This window comes from Drosophila kikkawai, chromosome 3R, assembly GCF_030179895.1.
Source record: "Drosophila kikkawai strain 14028-0561.14 chromosome 3R, DkikHiC1v2, whole genome shotgun sequence".
Taxonomy (NCBI): Eukaryota; Metazoa; Arthropoda; class Insecta; order Diptera; family Drosophilidae; genus Drosophila; species Drosophila kikkawai.
In genome coordinates, this window is record NC_091731.1 from 24,899,861 (window position 1) to 24,921,423 (window position 21,563).

General features: G+C 42.3%; 9 protein-coding genes across 10 annotated transcripts; 8 read left to right on the plus strand and 1 right to left on the minus strand.

The window, feature by feature from the left end:
* Window positions 1–1,515: 1,515 nt before the first annotated feature.
* Window positions 1,516–3,359, plus strand: Osi19 (DUF1676 domain-containing protein Osi19). Of its 2 annotated transcripts, none has more exons than XM_017182278.2 (4): window positions 1,516–1,799; window positions 2,083–2,362; window positions 2,446–2,627; window positions 2,987–3,359. In XM_017182278.2, the coding sequence occupies exons 1-4, from the start codon at window positions 1,596–1,598 to the stop codon at window positions 3,125–3,127; spliced, it is 807 nt and encodes a 268-aa protein (XP_017037767.1). In that variant the 5' UTR covers window positions 1,516–1,595; the 3' UTR covers window positions 3,128–3,359. The 2 variants fall into 2 exon arrangements, with proteins under 2 accessions (XP_017037767.1, XP_017037768.1); XM_017182279.2 differs by having other exon boundaries at window positions 2,083–2,335.
* A 2,931-nt stretch (window positions 3,360–6,290) lies between these two features.
* On the plus strand, window positions 6,291–7,576 carry Osi20 (DUF1676 domain-containing protein Osi20). Its single transcript, XM_017182265.3, has 2 exons — window positions 6,291–6,782; window positions 6,839–7,576. Exons 1-2 carry the CDS (start codon window positions 6,380–6,382, stop codon window positions 7,276–7,278), a joined length of 843 nt encoding a protein of 280 aa, XP_017037754.1. The 5' UTR covers window positions 6,291–6,379; the 3' UTR covers window positions 7,279–7,576.
* A 673-nt stretch (window positions 7,577–8,249) lies between these two features.
* Window positions 8,250–9,038, plus strand: LOC108085645 (protein D2). The gene is made up of 2 exons (XM_017182335.3): window positions 8,250–8,447; window positions 8,510–9,038. The coding sequence occupies exons 1-2, from the start codon at window positions 8,283–8,285 to the stop codon at window positions 8,993–8,995; spliced, it is 651 nt and encodes a 216-aa protein (XP_017037824.1). The 5' UTR covers window positions 8,250–8,282; the 3' UTR covers window positions 8,996–9,038.
* LOC108085647 (protein D2) lies at window positions 9,033–9,836 on the plus strand. Its single transcript, XM_017182337.3, has 2 exons — window positions 9,033–9,211; window positions 9,261–9,836. Exons 1-2 carry the CDS (start codon window positions 9,131–9,133, stop codon window positions 9,741–9,743), a joined length of 564 nt encoding a protein of 187 aa, XP_017037826.1. The 5' UTR covers window positions 9,033–9,130; the 3' UTR covers window positions 9,744–9,836.
* A 121-nt stretch (window positions 9,837–9,957) lies between these two features.
* LOC108085646 (protein D2) lies at window positions 9,958–11,162 on the plus strand. The gene is made up of 2 exons (XM_017182336.1): window positions 9,958–10,179; window positions 10,534–11,162. Exons 1-2 carry the CDS (start codon window positions 10,051–10,053, stop codon window positions 11,011–11,013), a joined length of 609 nt encoding a protein of 202 aa, XP_017037825.1. The 5' UTR covers window positions 9,958–10,050; the 3' UTR covers window positions 11,014–11,162.
* A 40-nt stretch (window positions 11,163–11,202) lies between these two features.
* On the minus strand, window positions 11,203–11,873 carry SmD2 (small ribonucleoprotein particle protein SmD2). Its single transcript, XM_017182338.3, has 2 exons — window positions 11,746–11,873; window positions 11,203–11,621 (listed from the first exon to the last, which is right to left on the minus strand). Coding segments are annotated over exons 1-2 (360 nt in total). The 5' UTR covers window positions 11,748–11,873; the 3' UTR covers window positions 11,203–11,263.
* Window positions 11,874–11,947: 74 nt separating this feature from the next.
* On the plus strand, window positions 11,948–13,473 carry LOC108085659 (tRNA:m(4)X modification enzyme TRM13 homolog). Its single transcript, XM_017182350.3, has one exon. It carries the CDS (start codon window positions 12,023–12,025, stop codon window positions 13,340–13,342), a length of 1,320 nt encoding a protein of 439 aa, XP_017037839.1. The 5' UTR covers window positions 11,948–12,022; the 3' UTR covers window positions 13,343–13,473.
* Window positions 13,474–13,997: 524 nt separating this feature from the next.
* On the plus strand, window positions 13,998–15,626 carry LOC108085592 (vesicle-fusing ATPase 2). The gene has a single exon (XM_017182258.3). It carries the CDS (start codon window positions 14,122–14,124, stop codon window positions 15,439–15,441), a length of 1,320 nt encoding a protein of 439 aa, XP_017037747.1. The 5' UTR covers window positions 13,998–14,121; the 3' UTR covers window positions 15,442–15,626.
* A 145-nt stretch (window positions 15,627–15,771) lies between these two features.
* Nsf2 (N-ethylmaleimide-sensitive factor 2) lies at window positions 15,772–20,423 on the plus strand. Its single transcript, XM_017182326.3, has 4 exons — window positions 15,772–15,965; window positions 16,043–16,367; window positions 16,911–17,876; window positions 17,945–20,423. Exons 1-4 carry the CDS (start codon window positions 15,856–15,858, stop codon window positions 18,797–18,799), a joined length of 2,256 nt encoding a protein of 751 aa, XP_017037815.1. The 5' UTR covers window positions 15,772–15,855; the 3' UTR covers window positions 18,800–20,423.
* Window positions 20,424–21,563: the final 1,140 nt, after the last annotated feature.

The following is a 21,563-nucleotide window of genomic DNA, read 5'->3' on the forward strand; positions in this document are numbered from 1 at the left end:
TAAAATCGCTCTTCCACAGTCAAATCAATTTTCATGGCAAACAACGCGTAATCAATACACGAGATTCATAATTCAGCCGTGGACTTGAATTGCGTTGAAATTCAGTGCATGCCTGGGATTGGCGGAGGTTGGGATATGTCACTTTCGCTTTCGTTAAGGAAAAACACTTTCTATTTCGTTGACATGTAGGGTTCCATGTTGCTTTGTTGTTGGCCATCGACCAACCGGAGTCCATTGAGCCGCTTGCATATTCCTTGCCCAATTATTAATTATGACTTGTGGTGGCGTAATTAGTTTGCGCAATTTGTATAAAATTATGTGTTGAGATATTTTAATTGCTAGTTTCTTGTGGGCAATAAACGGTTTATGACTGAGCTCCCTCGGCTTATCCCCGATTATGTGATGATTATTAATATTTCTTGCAAAAAGAAACTTATCCCCATTATGGCCTATTAAAAGTTCCTAACGACCTGCTAATCGATAAAACTTTGGGCTCTTAAATTTTGTACAATATCCAGAGGTGCGTCAGCACTCCCAGCGGTTAAAAATCTGAAAGTAAAGCGGAATGAAAAACCGTTGTTATTACAAACTTTGTCCATTACTTTATTTGCTTTCTTCTTGTTTGTCTGAGAACTTTTTCCCTGGACAAGGAAAACATTTTGCTTGTAATTAGTTGTTCTTTTTAGTCATTAGAGGGGGATGTACTCTAACATGGGGTCAACAAATAATTTCTACCATTACCAATGTCCTGCTCTTGCTTCAAGGCAAGTGAGTTCCTGCCTAATTACCAGAAGTAGGGGCTCAACTCGCAACTCCATTCTCGCGAAATTCAATCAATTAATGGCCAAATTAATTTCCCATCTGTGTTGCCTCAATGGGAATCCATAAACTAAGAGGAAACTGTTGAATGCACACAGAAAAATCGGGAATACTGGTATATAAATTATATTATACTATATATAGAGCCCTATTTTATGTTTTTATATAAATTTATGGTAGCAGTAAGTATTATATTTTTTTTTGTATTATCTACAAATGTGTAGCTTATTAAATCTAGAAAGTTTCTAGTAGAAACATATGTATCTTTATGGATCCTTTGAAAAGATTTCAATGTATTTAAATTTTAAATTTCTTTATTAACTGATTAACAACCCTCCCAATTTTACCGAACAAAATTTCGATCAAAACCTTTGTTCCTCCAAGAGAATAAAGTGTTCCTTTAAACCCACCAAAATTGTTTCGAGTGCAGCCCTCCACCCACAAAGAAAACTCTCGGATGCGTCGGGCACGCGTTCGAAATAAAGCCACATTAAGCATACGACACGTGGTGCACCGCGGCACGCACTCGGGCAAAAATAACAAAGTTGGAGCAGCTCTTGCGACGTCTGCTTCATTCATGTCTTCTCCACCGGCCATTCCTTTTGCACGGCCATTCGCCAGCGAACGAGTTAAAGATCCAGTGAGTATAAAAATCGTGAACAATAGAAAAACGATTATTAAACGCAATTGTGCCAGCACCGAGGCGAGTTGTGTGTTGACCATCGGCGAGCTACGAACCGGACTCAAAAAACACAGCCCCAAACGAACACAACAAAATGGCCAAGTTGCTCCTTGTGATTGTCGGTGTGGCGGCCCTAGTGGCAGCGGGACAGGCGGCTGGCCTCGGCTCCACCGAGCAGCTGCAGCGCCTAATTGCCGAGGAGCAGAACAAGTGTGCCAGCGGCCAAGACTCGATGGCCTGCATCAAAGAGCGTGCCATGCGCTTTGTGGACAATGTGATGAGCAAAGACAGCTATCAGGTGAGCTCAAGAATGGGGATTGATAGAAGACAAACTCAATGGCTGAAATTAAGAAATCAATCCGGGAATTTCTTGCAAGTTTAAATGAGCTTTAGTTTTTATTCACTGTTATTAACATTGCCGATATTCAGCTAAAACCATAGAAATCTATTTTGAGAAGAATCTTTAAAGCTAATTTAAATACTTATTTTTTCTACAACTCCCTTTATATTTAAATTCTGTTTATGTATTCTATATATTTCTATAATCACCTTTAATATAAAATTTCCCCTCGCTTTACTAGGTCTCCAACCTGGAGGTGCGCTCCAATGGCCAAAAGACTGCTCCCATAAGCGAAGCCCGTGCCAGCAGTGCCGATGGCTTCATTGATGCCATTGAGAACTATATGCGGGGACATGATGTCAGCATGAACTTGCCCTTGGCCGATGCCAAGGTCACCGTCTCGGCTCGTAACCTGGCCAACAACCAGCTGAGCCTGAACCTTCAGTTGAACGGCGACGAAGCCGATGATGATGCCACCGATGTCGAAGCCAGGGGTAAGAAGGGCAACATCTTCAAGAAGGGTGGGTTCACTTTCTGCATGCCTTGTTTCCAGGAACACAGACAAGAGCTTCTTTATTAATACACAACACCTTAAAAATTACAGGCAAGAAGCATCGTCTCCGCAAGCTGGCCATGCCCATCCTGGTGCTCATCCTGCTGAAGGCCATCACTGTCATCCCCATGGCCATTGGCATTCTGAAGATCAAGGCCTTCAACGCCCTGGCTCTGGGCTTCTTCTCCTTCATTGTCTCGGTTGGTTTGGCCATTTTCCAATTGTGCAAAAAGGTAAGCCTTTCATGATATTAAAACGCGTCTCCAATTGTCTTCCAGGCATTCGCTGGATGTGGTAATTAGTGTGCGTTTTGTGTGTTGGGATGATGTTGGGATGCGTGGCGGAGGAGCTCGAACTTTATTGCAATTAAGATTCAAATGTAGAGAGAAGCATGTATGTATAAGAAGTCTAGAGGGCGGCAGCAGCAGGGTAAGTTCCGCCAGAATCCTCGCCCACACTCTCCCGCTTCCCAACCAAACCACAAAACTGACTACCCAACCAAACACTAGCATTTAGAAATATTCTCGATTAATATACTCAGTGAAAGGATCTTTAATCAATTGTTATTTCCCCACCTTCCCTGTCGCCCCAGATTGCCCATGATCACCATCACACCGCTCACATCACCGCCCATGGACCGTGGGATGGCCGTACCTTCGGTTCTGTTTCCGTCCCCGTTGTGGAGCAGCCCCAGAAGTTGGCCCAGAAGTTGGCCTATCAGGCCTATGCCTAAGCCAGCACCAAGAACCCAACAGTCCCCCACAGAAGCAAGAGGAGCAGAGAAGTCCCTGGATGAGCACAGCCCCAGAAGTTGTCTCGAAGAGCGCATAATTATTTGTTAATTGTTAGACATATTCTGCGTCCTTCGACCGACCCTGTCCGTGTCTTTAGACTTTATATATAATATTTATTAACTATTTATTGAAAACAAGAGATTAAGCAAAAGAGAGAAGCAAAGCACCAAAATAAAGTAGCACAACAAATGCCTTAAATATGCTAAATGGGATTTAATTTATCAACCAACTTGGCCGGAGGTCAGCATTTAAAGCTGGCTTAAAGATTAAACCAGAAGCACTTGGCCAAGGGCCCCGAGGGGTTAAAATCTAACTGCTTGAATTGTTAAGCCAGCAGGCCTAATTAACGTTTCCGCCCCCCTGGCAGTCTTATCAAAGCCTCGACCAATTTCACTTGGCATACAATATGTATAAGCCATCGCCCGCACGGCAATTGTGTCCTAATTAGCCAAATTTAATCCACAGCAAATGCCGACCCTCGGCAGAATCGTATTAAATATTCCGCTCAAGCCCCTCTTCGGGCCCGGCCGAGGCACACAATTCAATTGATTAACTGCATATAATTTAAAAATTTAAATTTCACTTGTGCGAAAGTCGCCAGCCATCAGAGAAGGTGAAAGTCTTTAAATATTCTTCGACCCAAGGGGGTTTGCAGTGGGCTAAGGGCCAAGAGATCAGGGATATTTGCTCTCCAGAATGCAACTTACTTAGGCATAAAACGATGCTCGTGAGAAGTAGAGAATTTAGTTTCACAAATATATTCCTGAGATGATACTAAGCCTCCTCACATTCCCCACAACGGTATTCTTAGAAAGTCAAGCAAAAAGTATCATAAAAATGGGACATTATAAAATAATATAAAAAATAAATAAATAAGATAAGATTAACTATGATATTTGTATAAAGATTTTATTAGGTAAGAGTTTATAAATTAAATGTGAATTTCTGTAATATATAAAAGTATAGAAAAATATAAAAAACTTTTACAGATTCTGTTATTAGCCTATACTTTAAGTTGTAAAGAATATCAACTAAAGAATTTTCAAGATTTTAATATGAAAATTTTAATTTTATTATATATTATTTTATTGTATATAAAAAAATAAAGAAATTAAAGATATTCTTAACTCAAGTTTCTCATATTTATATCATATATACGCAAATGTATTTAGATTTTAACCAATAGCAATATACTTCACTTTACGAAGAAGAATCTTCCCCATTTCTTTTTTAAACTTGTATTTTTTCTAGAATTATGTTTGGTTTACATTATTTTTCAAGACCGATTTCAAGCATTCATCCTAAACGCTTGTCTCAAAGCTAGGAAAGTGTGAAATTTATCTTAATCAAAGAATTTCTGGGCACTGTCCCCACACACAGTATTCTAGCCAATTTACTAGGAAAAGGAACCATCTGGGATCAAAGTGGAGTGGGAAAACACCTGAACAAATGGTCAGGTGGACAGACGGACAGGTGAAGCCGCTTTCATAATCGCTTGGCATGCACGAGGACGCTGTTTTGGTCAACACACCATCAACACATCATCATCAGCATCGACCATCGGGGGGCTGAAGCCAAGACACGAGCTTATGGAAATTTATAGTGCCGCATAAAATTGTCGGCTCTTTGACTATTTGGCACGATCCGGGCAAAAGTGTGGCGCTGGTGAAATAAACATGAAGCAGTCCACCAATTTCTTTTAGCAAGGGATAAGAGTGATACACACAGAAAACATGTCACTGGTGTAAGCGCAGCAGCGACAGCCTTTGCATTATTTAAGCTCACCATTAGGTAATATACAAAATACAATGATTTTGGCTGCCAAAATAAATATATATTTGATTGTGTAACAATGAGGAGTTATTATGGAATCCAAACACTTGATAAATCATCAATAATTTAAAGGGATTGTTGCTTAGAGGAAGTAATTACATTGACTACCCACCTATAAAGTTCAAGTGAATTGAATGTTTGTTGGTAAATTGTGAAACATAATTACATAAAAAACAGTTTACTGAAATAAAGGTTCATTTGACAATATCTAATAACTTATAGCCATAAATATTAGAAACTCCCTTCCTGTGTACCTTCCCTGAAAAAGTGTGTCACCCACATCTATGTGGCACAAATAAAATCGAAAATAAATTTCGTAATCTAAAACAAAACAGTCAACAAAATAATAATTGAGACCTCTGCGAAATCGAAACAACAGTTCCGCATTTACAAAGAAAAAAAAGTAAAATTAAAACAGAAACGTAGCAAATAGGAGTCCGATACCAAAGCGTAGGTGAGTTCCGTACTGATTTCTTGTATCGAAATTTGACACAATACGCCGAAGTATGTACGTGTCTTCGATTTGGCTTTCTTGCGGATGGTCGCGTAAGAGTAATGGGCCTGCATACTAATCGCCCAACAAAAGTTATTTCCACCGAGGCGTCAATAATGCAACTTTGGCCGCTGGAAGGGTGGGGGTGTGCTAGGTGTCTGAGGCCGATATGGAAAGCGAGAAAGCTTCAAGGGGCAACCCAGTTAACAGGGGAGAGGCTACTCTTTTTTATACTAGGTATTCGTTTAGTGTCAGGGTATATTCAAAGTCTGACAAAGATTGATTTCTGAATTATAGAACATTAAATATGAATTAGGCTTACTAAATTAAGAGCCAAAAACTTGAAATATATTAATACAAGCATTCAAAATAAATTATATACATTTCAAGTTGCATTGCATACTTTCGCAGACTTTTCTTTAGATCTCTGACATCCGTACTAAATCTTAAATTTTAACCAAACTTAGCTTGATTAAAATTTTTAAGAAATAACAAGTTACTCTTTGTTTCATTTAAAACTTTAGGGGTATGCAATAGTCGTGACCAGCAAGTGTTCTGATTTTCTTTTTAAAATTTTTTGGTGAAAAACTTTGGCCACTTGCTCTTCGTAGACTTGGCCCGGGCTTTGCCGACTTTCGTCGCTCGTCACTCGCAGAGTTTGGCTGTCCAAAAAGCGAATTGTGTGCACTCCAAAAAAAAAAAGCCAGCACGAGCCTCTTTGACGCTCTCGGGGAGCGGCAGTATAAAACTCGATTCGATCGGCAAATCATCCAACATTGTCGTCGCATCGACTCCGCTGTGAACACTACGCGCTCTGGTAGTGTCCATTTAATAATTGTAATTAATTCAATTGGGATCACACATAATGGCCTTTCGTTTCTCGTCCTTGCTCGCGTTCGGTTGCGCGCTGCTGCTGGTGGCCTCCACTTCGGTGTCCGGTGCTGCCATCGAGAATGCGGTGACTCCGCGCATCCACAGCTCCGATGAGCTGATCTCGACCATTGTGGATAAGTGCTTCCATGCCAATGCCATGCATTGCCTCAAGGAGAAGGTGCTCAGCTACCTGGACACGGTGGCCAATGTGGAGGAGGAGGTCAGTGGTCGTGCCCTGAGCGACGATGTCATCGACAAGGTTATCGTGGACCGTCTGGGTCGCATTCTGAACACCAATGAGATGAGGCTCCAGTTGCCGCAGACCTTCTTTGCTGGCTCCGTGGTTAGCTATCGCTCAGACCGAGGCTTCGACCTGGAGCTGCCCAAGGAGGAGGGTCAGTAGTGATGACGAAAATTCCCCAGACAGGTCTTAATATTTCTACTCCTTCAGGTCGCGCCGAGAAGAAGAACAAGGACAAGCTGTTCCTGCCCCTGCTGCTGCTGATGAAGCTCAAACTGAAGGTGGTCATGCCCATCCTGATGGCTCTGATCAGCCTTAAGGCCACCAAGGCTCTGATTCTGTCCAAGATCGCCATCAAGTTGGTGCTCGGCTTCCTGATCTACAACCTCATCCAGAAGCTGGGAGGCATGAAGATGAACATGGTGCCCATGCCAGCCCCAGTGCCGGCCAGTGAATACGGAGTCCCCAGCACCACGGCCTCGTCGTACGATCCCAGCAGCTGGGAGCCCATGAGCGGAGGTCCCTATGCCCGCTGGGACTCGCAGAACCTGGCCTACAGCTCGTACCACCCCAGCAGCTCGTCGTCCTACTCCTCGGGCTCCTCCTCGGGATCCTCTGGCTCTTCGTCCAGCTACAGCTCGTCCTCTTAAATTCGGGGAATTCAGCCGCCCCGTTGTACATACCAAGGACACTTGTGTTCCCTCCCAGGAGGAATCACTGCGAGTCGCACAGACCAAATGGAACCGGAACCTGCCCAGGCCATAATTGTAGTCGTTAAGGGTTAAGCCATGCGAGAGTTTAAGCCATTCTTCAGCTGTAACCACTCCCCACTTAGCCTGATTTTCCCAGTCATCCTCCTTCACTTTCATTCGCTGTCAGCATATTCTTTTAGTCCTTTTGCCTACGTCACCTCGACACAAATCGACCAAAAATCAAACTGAATTGAATTTATATTTATTTAATTTATTAAAAATGCAAAAATTGAAAACTAATCATCAAGCTTGTTTTCTTATTTGTTTCTGGGAGGGTGTGTTTTTGTTTAATTTAATTTGATTGAAACAGGTACTTAAATCAATAAAACTATAGATTATTTTGTAGGAAAATATGAAATGCACTTTGGGATTTCTGGTTTTTAAGCAATTAACATTTTAGTTTACTATTTTAGGATCCAATCGTTTTTATTTAAGGACAAAGCACAAGTCTATTTAATATGCATAATGGGTTACAACTGAGCCCTTTAAAGTCTCTCCCAAAATGTATATCGAACTATATCGAGTACTTTTACCTGAGAGCGATCTAGTGGCAAATACAAGACTTTGTAGACTGCCTCTTAGCGAGTTCCTGTTACTAAATTTACTTACTATATTTAACAGCAGTGTTTTAGCGCAATAATCTGTGTTAACTAAACGAGTAATGAGTACTTAATGTTGACATTCAGAACTCGCTATCAGACAACTGGTAAGGGTAGTGGCTTTTAGTTGTGGTTATAACAAGCTCTGTTTTTAATAAATATAACTTAAAATCAATAATCTAAAATATAACGTTGCAATCCAGCTGTTGATTGGCCATGTAAAAACCAGCTGCTTGTGGCAGTAGCTAGTATTTAAGGAAGAGCTACTATGCAATCTGCAGTTAGTGGAAAAGTAGCTACACCATGTTAACCAGCTTTTGGATTCTCATCGTTTTCAGGCTTAGCCTGAGTATGAGCCTGCGATGGCCAAGGGACGATCGTCTGTCGGACACGGAAGTCAGCAAGTTTATGAGGAGCATGGATGTCATACCGGATGTCATTGAAATCGGACCACAGGAGTTTCTCAATGTGAGTGAAATTATGAATTTTATTTCTTACCAAAATATCACATATAATTATTCCACCACAAGGTCACGTATCACGGCTATATAAACGTGGACAGTGGAAAGCTGCTGCAGCCCATGGATGTGCGCGATGAACCCACTGTGCAATGGCCCGCAGCTATTGAACACTACTACACCCTGCTAATGGTAAATCCGGATGCACCCAGTGTCGTGACGCCAACGAACAGGGAGTTTCTTCACTGGATGGTGCTAAACATTCCTGGAAATCACCTGGGCATGGGCGATGTTCGCGTAGGCTACATGGGCGCCACTCCGATGCCAGGATCCGGCACCCATCGATTCGTCTTCCTGCTCTATAAACAAAAGGATTACACCAAATTTGATTTCCCGAAGCTGCCCAAGCACTCGACTAACGGTCGAAGCGGATTCAAGGTTCAGGGATTTGTCAAAAAATATAAGTTAGGCTGTCCAGTTGCTGGGAATTTCTTCACATCCACCTGGAATGAAGATGTTCCGGCTCTTATTAAAGCCATTTCGCACGGATCCGGCTAAATGGATGAGAAATAAAGCATAACAACAAATCAATTAAAACACACTTGAGGCAGTTGTCAATTTGTAAGGTTTCCCAAAATCTATGGACTAATATTTTGGCATCTCAAATTTAAATTTTTTATTTACTCCACTGAAATGTCCGAGGACACCGCTTGCTTCTCAAAGCACAAAATCGTGCCGGATATTTTGAAAACATGTCCCTACAAGCAGCTTAAGGTGGGGTTTTCCGCATAAGATTGATAATATTACAATTGCCTCCTCACAGGTGACATATGGCGGCGGTCAAGTGGTGGACATGGGCAGAGAACTAGCGCCCAAGCAGGTGAAAGATCAGCCAAAGGTGGAGTGGGATGCTGAGCCGGATGCTCTCTATACACTGATCCTAACAGATCCGGATGCACCCAGTCGCAAGCAGCCAAAGTACCGGGAGTGGCACCACTGGCTGGTGGTCAACATTCCGGGTAACCAAATCGATAACGGCTTGGTCTTGACCGCCTATGTAGGCGCTGGCCCGCCGCAGGGCACCGGACTACATCGTTACGTCTTCTTGGTCTTCAAGCAGCCCCATATGCTGACCTGCAACGAGCCGCGGATCCCGAAGACTACCGGCGAAAAGCGACCCAACTTCAGCACGGCCAAGTTCATCACCAAGTACAAGCTGGGAGATCCCATTGCCGGAAACTTCTTTCAGGCCCAATGGGACGAATATGTGCCACAGCTGTACAAACAGCTCTCTGGCAAAAAGTAGTAGCCCAGTTGTAACAGGATTCTGCGAATGAATAAAGCGAATACCTATCACGGTATCCAAAATTTCCTGCTGAATGCATCCATTTTCAGTGAACCGTGACTCCAAACTAATGACTTTTTAATAACAGTTGTGGCAACGCTTTTTTCCCAGCAGCTATTTATAGAAATAAAAAGCTTTCGGCTTTGTCTTAAAAGTACGGCATCATGGCAAACCGGTTTCAATTCCAAACAGACCTTGTTCGATAGCAGATCACTTTAGCTACAAAGTCAGACACTTAGCATTTCGTTAAATTATTTCATTTAACAAGATGTTCTTGGTTCTAATACCCCTCATGAGCTGTGTCCTGGCTATCCAAGCTGGCTCCTTGGAAGAAGTCTTCAGGAGCAACCAGGTGGTGCCCGATGTTATAGCCCAGGCACCAGACCAGTTATTGAAGGTGGGTCAAAATATGGATAAAAACTAAGTAAAGAGAGAGTTTAAAGTTGTAAGAAATTAAAATAAATAGTTTAATCTTAATATTTTATATAAAAAGTATGTATATTTTGTTTTAAGTGCTGATAAGCCCAAGTTCTTCAAGAGTTCCAGAAAACTTTCTGATCAAAGGTCACTTTAAGAAAAAACAAATATGGTAATGTGAAAAACGAATCAAGAAAAAAAAGTATAATAGCAGAGGAAAATTACTTATACAACTTCAAGCAGTTAAGAGTCATAAAATAATTACAATTCGCATTGCTGATTTCGTGTTACCAATTATTCAAAGCAAACCTAACGAAATCTTCTTTTCTGATAGGTGACATACAGCAATGGACTGGTGGCAAAGGATGGTGTGGAGTTCACGCCCACTCAGGTGAAGGACCAACCACAGGTGGAGTGGGATGCCCAGCCTGGTGACTTTTATACACTCATTATGACCGATCCCGATGCACCCAGCCGAGCTGAGCCCAAGTTCCGGGAGTTCAAGCACTGGGTCCTGGTTAATATTGCTGGAAATGACTTGACAACTGGTGACGCTATTGCCGAATATATTGGATCCGGTCCACCCCAGGGTACGGGTCTGCATCGCTACGTGTTCTTGCTGTACAAACAACCGGGAAAGCTGCAGTTCGATGAGGAGCGGGTTAGCAACAAGTCGAGGAAGGATAGGCCCAAATTCAGCGCCGCCAAGTTTGCCGAGAAGTATAAGCTGGGCAATGTCGTTGCTGGTACTTTTTACCAGGCCCAATACGATGACTATGTACCGAAACTGCATAAGCAATTGTCCGAAAATTAATGCATTTTTTGAAGATATCAAGAAACAAACATTGAAGCTATTATTTTTAAATGCTTACCTTACTTAACTGCAGTCGATTTCAACATCTTTAGATAACGTAATGATTCCATTTTCTTTGGGCAAATAAATAATTCACAAATTAAAAATCACTACAATTATTCACCATTTCCACAGAATGACTCTTCAATATTGGTTGTTTAACTTAGAAAGTCGAGTTTGCCTTTATTAGTTGATTGAATGATAGCTTTTACTATTTGCCTGCCGCCGTGGCCAGGGGGTTTCTGAGTACCAGGATTACCGAGTCGCCGCGCAGGAACATCTTCGATATGAAGCGGTCCTTGTTGACCGGCTTGACCTTCTTCTTGCCCTTGCCGGTGCGCGGTAGCTCTGTCCACATCTCCTTCACATTCTCCAGCACCATGTTGCAGTGGCGGTCGAAGGCCTTCACTCTTCCCAGGAGTTTTTTATTGTTGCGGCAGTTTATCAGTACCTGGGTGTTGTTCTTCACCGACTGCGTGAGCACGGACAGCGGTCCGGTGTTGAACTCTTCCTCCTCCTGTCGGGCCAGCTCCTCCGGGGTCAGTTCCGACTTTGGTTTCACGAGAGCCCTGCAAAATAGCAACAAAAATTACAGTAAAAATCGCGAAGCCACAATCCAAAATGCCGGCGCACATGTTGCCCGCTGATTTAGCATTTCTGGACGGTTGGTGAATTAATATTAGTATAACTTACATGGCAAACTATAGATAATACTTATTAAATGCACTGCAAAAGTCTTATGTTACTGTTTTTAAGTGTTTTTTTTTAGAAGTTTTTCGGCAAACGTTTTCCCAGCGCGGCTTGTGTATTTGCTAGTGTGGCCAGATATAATTTTGGCTTAACCTTAAAAAATCTCAAAAAACCAGAAAATTTCCCCTTCTGCGGTATTTTCTACAAACCACTTTTGGTCACACTGTTACGCACGAGATTTTTTTATTTTTGTTATTAATTTGTTAATATATTCGGCTGAATGGCAGCCAAGAAACCAAAAATGACATCCGACGAAGACAAAGACGACGATGTCGCCACCACATGCTCCTACTGGGTGCCACGCAAGAAGCGCCGATGCAAAATGACTGCCAACAAGGGCAGCCCCTTTTGCGGCGCCCATGCACCGCCCTCCGTCGCTCCGGAAAATGTTGACGGAACTGGCGAGGATTCCTTCCAGGAACGGATTCCTTGCCCCTTGGATCCGAAGCATACGGTTTTCAAGAGGAAGCTGGCCAAACACTTGACCATTTGCAATGCCAGGGATCAGGAAAGCTCGTTGCCTTACATTGTGAAAGGGATAAATTCTGGAGAGGATCAACTGGAGGCAGTGGAGAAATACGACCAGATAAAACTACACGAGCTATCGGATGATGAGTTCTATGGTTTGATCGACAAAGTCAAGCAACTATATGATAAACACATCAATTCTAGTATTCAGGAACTGCAACTGTCGCATGAATCCCTGAAGGCGGAACTGAGTCGCTCGGATTACGGCCAGGAAACGTTACGGCAGCTCACTCAAGCTTCCAGCTTGCTGGGCATCCTGCAAAAGGACGACCAACTCGTAGATAGCACCAGCTACGTAGAATTTGGTGCCGGAAAGGGACAACTGGCCTTCTTCTTGGCCACCGTCTTGGAGGACCAGAAACTCACCCGCTCTCAGGTCATCCTCATTGATCGCCTCTCACTTCGCCATAAAAAGGATAATAAGCTTACCAACAAGGAGCAGGTTCAGCGCATTCGGGCGGACATTGCCGATCTGAAGCTCTGCGCTCTCCCGGAATTAAAGAAAACTCAACGAACGGTGGCGCTATCGAAGCATCTCTGCGGTGCAGCCACGGATCTGACCCTGCGATGCATATTGGGTAAAGAAGGTGGTGCCGCCACTGACTACGTGCTAATCGCGTTGTGCTGCCACCACCGCTGCTCCTGGAGCTCCTATGTGGGACGCTCTTTTCTCCAAGCAGCCGGTATCGAAGCCCGAGAGTTTACTATTCTAACCAAAATGGTCAGTTGGGCCGTTTGTGGCACCGGTATGAGTCGCGAGCGACGCAGAGCCATGGAAAAGGCAGAGGAACAGCCGGCGGAGCCGAACACCCAGAGGCTGAGTCGCGAGGAGCGGGAGAAGATCGGTCAGCAGTGTAAGCGGATATTAGATTACGGACGACTAGAGTACCTGCGATCCCAGGGCTACCAGGCGGAGCTAAAGTTCTACGTGCCCAGAGATGTGACGCTCGAAAACGTAGTTCTGCTGGCCAGGAGATCCACATCGGTTCCCCAATCGAAGAATATAAGTTGACTTTTATGATCCCAATTATATATAAGTACCCTGCAAGGGTATAACGTTTTTTAAATATTTTTGAAAATTTATTTCTTACATTTAAAGAGGTATCTTTTAATAAACTTGAGAAAGAGATTAGAAAATCTTTACTTAAGTGTTTTGTATACTTGTTCAAGGAAGTTTTTTAGAGTTTTTAGTTTCCCCTGTTGAAGTTAATTGATATATACATATTTATGAATGACTTTTACACAATGGATGATGAAATCTTTAAATTAAATTTAGAAAAAGCCTTGACCCAAGCGAATGACCCCTAATTCTAGATTGAGCTGTTACCTAAGCCATTTTTCGCTTGTTTTAGCTAAATTCTGAGCTAATTGCTGTTGCACACATTATCGTTATTTTATTTTTTATTAGCTATCAGCTATCAGTTATTTTATAAGCTTAATTATCTATGGATTGGTGATGAGAATAACATACGTGTTTATTTAAAATTAAAGTTAATTTGTTTTTATTTACTTCACTCTTTTACGGCTTAAAATTGCATATTTGTGGGAAAACAATTAGTGTTAAAAGTTTATTTTAAACATATTTTTTTAGCTTTTAACCAAAATAACGCCAAATTCTGACAGCACTGTCTCGCTTAAATTAAGTTGGCAGCACCGCAGCACAACAAGTTAGCAACAGCTGATCGCGCAAACGTGTAAAAAAAATTTTACCTATTCATCAAGTGAAAAATTAAAGCTGGTGGTCGAAAAGAACGAATTTAAGGCAATAGTGAGAAAAAAGGATACGCCAAGATGGTAAACATCACGTTACCCGATCGAGAGGAGAGGTTGGAGCTGGTGGGACAGCGCATCAAGAATCTTGGAATCTATTTCAAGATCTCCGATGACGTCGATCCGGTTCAGATTGCCGAATTGTCCAAAAATTTTACGGAAGACGAGCTGTGCCGTTTGGTGCGTGAGGCAGCCAGTTGGGCAATGACTCGATCCCTTGAAAGAAATCCTGATGGCCTAAAGGTTACCCAAGCGGATTTCTTGCAATCTCTGAGGGCCATTAAGCCGCGATTTGGTGTACAAACGGAGAGGCTCGAAGAGATGATGCCAGGCGGCTTCTTCGAGTCGGTACGCCCGGCTCAGCAGGCAGAGACCAAGTTAAATGATCGCGACTTTAAGTCTGTTAATAATAAGGTGTCGAACTTCCAGACCCTTATATTTTTGGCCAAGCACTGGGGCTCAGTTCAGGCGTCTGAAATTCGTGTGAACGGGGTGATCAATCGAAGGCGTCTCTTGCATGTGGATTTGGTAGAGGAGGCAGCAGGCTCCAGCAATGGGAATACGATAGCTCGGCCGATGGAAAACATGTGCAATGCCAACGATACGGAGATGATGAACATTTTGCAGTTTGAGGAGGACAAGTACGTCGCCGAATTACTGATGAACTCTCAGCGGTTGTTTGCGGAACATGGCCCCGTCCAGGGCCAAGGATTGATTTGCCAGCTGATCGAGGGTCCTTCGAAGTCTGGAAAATCGGCAATTGCGGCTCGTTTCGCCCAGAAAAGTAATGTGCCCTTTGTAAAAGTCATCTGTCCGGCGGACTTGCTGGAAGCCAGTGTTGCCGAAAAATGTATGTACATTCGCAAGCTTTTGGAGGATGCATGTGTCTCCCAAGACAGTATCGTCATTATCGACGATTTGGAACGCCTGCTGGAGTATGTACCCTTGGGAAGGAGTTACTCAAACGAGGTACTCCAGACGCTAATGGTGCTCTTAAAGAAGCAGCCGCCCAGAGGTCATAGACTGCACATCCTGTGTACTTCCAGTCGTCGTGACGTCCTAGAGGATCTGGGAATGCTGTCAGTCTTCACATCGGTGATCCACGTGCCGAATCTCTTTGGACCGGATCAGATACTATCCGTGGCGGAGGCTTCACAACGCTTCGAGCGAGAGGAACTGTGTGCCATAGCGACTGCCATCGTGGACAAGCCCATCTCAATTGGCATCAAGCGCCTGCTGGACCTCATCACCTGGGTGAATCCCCTGAAGCCGGGGCGCCGGGTTGTCAAGTTCCTTGAGAAAATGGGGTCTGAGATGGGATGGGAGAAACCAGTTGATTAACTGGGAAGACAATTTTAAATATAAAATTTGAATATATTGTTAGTTTTAAGAACAAACAGCCTTGTAGCCTTAAAAAAAACTTGCATTTCAAATGTATTAATTATATTTTTTAATCATTGTCTTTAGACAAAAAATGAGCAGCCAGCTCAGATAACCAATGTATCATAATTTAAGAAATATTTACTCGTACAATAAAATGTTTATAATCTAAAAGCGTATTATTTAAATAATAAATTTGTTATTTTTACACAATTTTTTAGCTTCATCTAGCTTTTTTTCAAGAGCTTTTGTATCTAATTTTCGTGAAGCTTTTAAGCTTTCTTACGACCCGAAGAGTTGGCAGCACTGACCAGCTGTGCGAGTTGAAAAATTTGTTGTTAAATCGAGTAAGAATTATTTGCTTATATTGGAAAGATGGCAAACGAAATGGCCCACCGGATGAGGGCAATCAAGTGCCCCACGGACGAACTATCACTGACCAACAAGGCGATTGTGAACGGATCCGATTTCACCGAGGAGGTCAAGTGAGTGTTTTCCACAGGCGACGTGGGCGTATTTTCCGATTTCTACGGTTTAACTAATTTCTCACCCATTCCCCCAGATATGTGGACATCTCGACGGGCCCGGGACTGCACTTTATATTTGCGCTGGAGAAGATTAGCGGGGCGGAGTTGCCGCGCGGCCACGTCGGTTTTTCGCTGGTCCAAAGAAAGTGGGCCACGCTCTCGATTAACCAAGAGATAGATGTCCGGCCGTACCGGTTCGATGCCAGCGCGGATATCATCACCCTAGTGTCCTTTGAGACGGACTTCCTGCAGAAAAAGACCACCACGCAGGAGCCGTATGACTCGGACGAGATGGCCAAGGAGTTCCTCATGCAATTTGCTGGCATGCCCCTGACCGTAGGACAAACGCTTGTGTTTCAGGTAAGCAATTATCTTTTGAAAACAGTTTAGAATGTGTTGAAAATAAAATTTAATATAAAATTTAACGGTAGGCATAGGATACAGTTCTATTTTTATTCTATTTAGGGCCTTAAAAGTATGCTTTAGGACGATCTGTTTATGTTTTATGCAAAACTAGTCTCAAAATATTATTAAAATTAAAAGTTCATGTCAAACTCAGTTTACAGTTTGGCAATTTCATCAACAATTATTAACATATCGTAATCTACTGTGAACAAAATTAAGTAAATTTCACAATACGCAAAGTTGTTTGCATAAATGACGTATGAATGACTGGCCTCTGTGTTATGACTAATAAAATAGTATATATGAGCAATATTAGTAGAGATCAGCACAAGTTATAAAAATAAAATATCAACAGACCGAGATTTATTCTATGAGATAATTGGCTTTCTGCCATGCTTTTTTCTATACATAGACTCCAAGGGTATATTAGCTTTCCTGCCAAGATAATTACAAAATAATTTTGAAAATTCATTTTAACTTTCCTTTACTCCTTTTCAGTTTAAGGATAAAAAGTTTTTGGGTCTCGCAGTGAAAACCCTGGAGGCTGTCGATCCTAGAACAGTGGGAGATGCCGCACCCAAGGCCAGGAATGTGCGTTTCGGTCGCATTCTGGGTAACACTGTGGTGCAGTTCGAAAAGGCTGAGAACTCTGTGCTGAATCTGCAAGGACGCTCCAAAGGAAAGATCGTCCGCCAGTCGATCATTAATCCAGATTGGGATTTCGGCAAGATGGGAATAGGTGGCCTGGACAAGGAGTTTAATGCAATATTCCGGCGAGCCTTTGCGTCGCGCGTCTTCCCACCGGAGCTGGTCGAGCAGCTTGGAATTAAGCATGTGAAGGGCATTCTCCTGTACGGACCACCTGGTACGGGCAAGACCTTGATGGCGCGACAGATTGGAACCATGCTGAATGCCCGCGAGCCAAAGATTGTTAACGGTCCGCAGATCCTGGACAAATATGTCGGCGAGTCGGAGGCAAATATCCGACGCTTATTCGCGGAAGCCGAGGAGGAGGAGAAGCGCTTGGGACCCAACAGTGGCCTGCACATCATCATTTTCGACGAAATCGATGCTATTTGCAAGGCTCGTGGCTCAGTGGCTGGAAACAGCGGTGTCCATGATACGGTGGTCAACCAACTGCTGGCCAAGATCGATGGTGTGGAGCAGTTAAACAATATTTTAGTGATAGGTATGACCAACAGGCGGGACATGATCGATGAGGCACTGCTGCGACCCGGACGCTTGGAAGTCCAAATGGAGATTAGCCTGCCAAATGAGCAAGGACGCGTCCAGATCCTCAACATTCACACCAAGCGGATGCGAGACTTTAACAAGATCGCCAGCGATGTGGACAACAATGAAATTGCCGCCAGGACAAAGAACTTTAGCGGTGCAGAGCTGGAAGGATTGGTCAGAGCAGCTCAATCCACGGCTATGAATCGACTAATTAAGGCGGACTCCAAGGTATAGTTGCTGAATTGTGAATTATGACAATTGCTTATTCAATTATTGTTTTTTGGACTATCTTTCAGGTTCATGTGGATCCCGAGGCCATGGAAAAATTAAAAGTAACCCGCTCCGACTTCTTGCACGCCCTGGAAAACGACATCAAGGCCGCCTTTGGAACCGCCCAGGAGATGCTGGAGAATATGCTGGCCCGCGGAATTATCAACTGGGGACCACCGGTCACCGGACTCCTAGAGGACGGTCTACTATCTGTACAGCAAGCCAAGGCCACCGAGGTCTCGGGACTGGTGTCTGTACTGATCGAAGGAGCCCCCAACTCTGGGAAATCAGCCCTGGCCGCCAATCTGGCCAAGATGAGCGACTTTCCGTTCGTGAAGGTCTGTTCACCGGAAGATATGGTAGGTTTCACCGAGTCTGCCAAGTGCCTGCACATCCGCAAGATATTCGACGACGCCTACCGCTCCACGTTAAGCTGCATTGTGGTGGACAATGTGGAGAGATTGCTAGACTATGGCCCAATCGGACCACGGTACTCCAATCTCACGCTGCAGGCCTTGCTGGTGCTCCTCAAGAAGCAGCCGCCCAAGGGCCGCAAACTTCTCATCCTGTGCACTTCCAGCCGGCGAGACGTTCTCGAAGAGATGGAAATGCTGCCGGCCTTTACATCCGTGCTTCACGTCTCCAATCTCTCAAGTCCGGAGCATGTTCTTGCTGTGCTGGATGATTCGGATTTTTTCAGTCCGGAGGAACTGCAGAGTATTGCAAGGAAAATGGCCGGAAAGCGAGTGTGCATCGGCATCAAGAAGCTGCTGGCCCTCATCGACATGGTCAGGCAATCGGAACCCCATCAGCGGGTGATCAAGTTTCTCAGCAAAATGGAGGAGGAGGGCGGCTTGGATTTAGTGTCCAGAACGGACTAGCTACCGCCCATTTCCGAGCTGAGGCTATCCGTTGTGGAGCTAAACGATGCCTTTTAAAACCCAAGTGTACATTCCATACACAGCATCAATCAGCGGGGGTGGGTCGACTTGATTGCCAAGAAATTAAAAGCTCAATAATAAATGGTTTAAGAAAAAGAATTCCGATTCATAAGGCTGTTCTACAATTGCAATTAAAAATTAAAATTTGAACAACAAAATCACTAAAATTCTCAATATAAATTAATTTTCAAGTTCCTTACTACATGTAAAAAGGTTTTTACAAAAGACTCTTGATAAAATGGCATAATTCCAACGAACTTTCAAGTTTTGCAGTTTCAAACCAAACTCACTGAATCGGCGATTCACTGATTTTACAGTTTGAAACATAAAAACTTGACTGATTTTTTGGAAATGTGGAATTTTATTAAGACTTGTTTTCTGTAAAATATATTTAATATACATATTTCTTATGATTTTTCTAAGGCAAAACAAAGTCGATCCACCCTAGAGCACCTATTATTTGTAATATTTTTTCAGTTTATAAATATGATTAACAAGGAGCTAGGGCTTTGTGGCTCATCCTCAGTCCCGAGTGTAATTAATTATCCTTTAGCTTTATGTGACTATTACAACAATTTACCGTCTTAGTAACGTTTTATTAAAACTATACAAAAGCACAAACAACCTGAGCATGCATACATTTGACTTCATTGACTTGCTGGAATACTTGTTTAAACCAACGAACTTTTAACTAAGGATCAAGACACAAAACCTCCAATTTAGATACCGCAAAATAGTTACGCACATAAATATACAATTTTATACAAATCACATGTATTTTGTACGGTTTTACAAAAGCTGATCTTATTGACAGAGATGAGAACCAAACCGCAACCGACTTGAAAATGGTATATCCAAAAATGATGTCATATTGCCAATGACACGTACATTTTAAATGATAAAACAATGAAACGCCGTTTAGATGTTTAAATGTTTTTTACATATGTGGTGTATTTTGTACATTTTATAATTGATTTCAGATAAAAACAAGTTCAGAAAGTAAAAGAATGAAATCCGAAAATGTTTAAGAATTCATTTGAAGGAAATTGGAAAGAATTAAATGAAGAATTATTGAATGCAGAGGCTAAAAGTATTCAAATTTTATGATACCCATTGCACAATATGGAATAAGTTCAAGTATTATTGTATCCTGCTAGAGAATTTCCCTAATTAGGAATGTAAATTGATTTTAATATGATCACAGCACGAATGTATTTCTTTTTAAGAGCAGTTTTTAATGGTTTTCTGTAAGCAAAAAAAATATAATAAATATAATAAGTAAGTAACTAGATCAATTTCGGTTTCAAAACTAACGTACGAAGGTTTAGGTCTCGACTTGTGGTTGCAAAATCCGATTGAAGCTTTTTTCGATCACTGATCGATCAAGCAAATATATGTATGAAAAGTAATATATAATAAAGAAATATGGATGTGACATTATTGTATTATTTGATGGAATAACGGTCCCAATTAGATGTGTACTGAGATGGTAGATAATTTCTTTAAATGAATATGTTTTGAGTATATTTTAACAGAGTTATAAATAAATGGAGTTGAGTACTAACTACTTTTTTGTGGAAGAATTTCATTTATAATTTTAAAGGATGGTTATTAAAATGTTAATCAACTTTTGACCCATTGCCAACCATTAAGAGGAAAACCCTAGGTCACCGTTAGTGGACTTTTGTTTTCTCTCATCTTATTCTAAATTTCCAATTGATATCCGACTCTATTCCTGCGAAAATCTATATGAAATTCTTTGAAAATTCCATTAATTTGAATCTTGTTTATGCTAGACGATCGCTGCCAGACAGCTGTCCAGCCGAAAGGCGTCAAGTGATTATTACCGGCTGCCGGTGTCTGTTCGTTAACCATATACACTCGACCGATCCATCGATCAGCTGTTTGCAGCTACGCGACGCCGGAACCCAATCGGAGCAGCAGTTGTCCCAATGTGCTGACCACAACAACCAGTTGCTCTAATATGTAATTTGAATAAATGATTTATAATGAAAACACTTTAGCCGAGCGTCGTCTGCGTATACGTAATGTGGAGTGGAGCAATGTATAGTAATTGATATATGGCGCTAATTGCGCTCGACGCCCATTTGTGGTCCAGTCCGTCGGAGCGCCGCTTTATCAGTGTCGTCTGAGGAATCCTGGGTAGCCAGAGCCACCAGAGTAACCAGCGAAACAACCAAAGCCATGGCCATGTCGAGACGGTGTCAGGTGGTAGCCAGTGCCGCTTATTAACTAATTAAAGCTGCATATTTCTTGAGATCTTAAAATGGATTTGCATTGCCAATTGACGCCTGTGCAGTTATTTAGCAGTAATCAGGGCCGTCAAGAGAATTTCATAGAAATCAAAAACAAAATATAACAATAAGATTGTTTTGTGATATAATTTTACAAATTTAATGAAACAAAAAATAATTATAAAGGTTAACAATTTCTCTGAAATAGTTTTCATGATATTTATTTTAAAATGTCCTACTAAATTTAGAATATTATTTTTGCATTTTTAAAATAAAGATTATTTTAGTTTTTTGTTTTTTTTTTTTAAGCAAAACTCAGCTGAAGAATGACCGAGTTAAGTCTGTAATTAACCCCAAATGTGGGAATTGCGTCCGAATCCGAGGAAATCCAGCCGACTCATCATCACCCACCCACCCGGCAGGCGCTGTGTAATTTTAATTATCGGGTT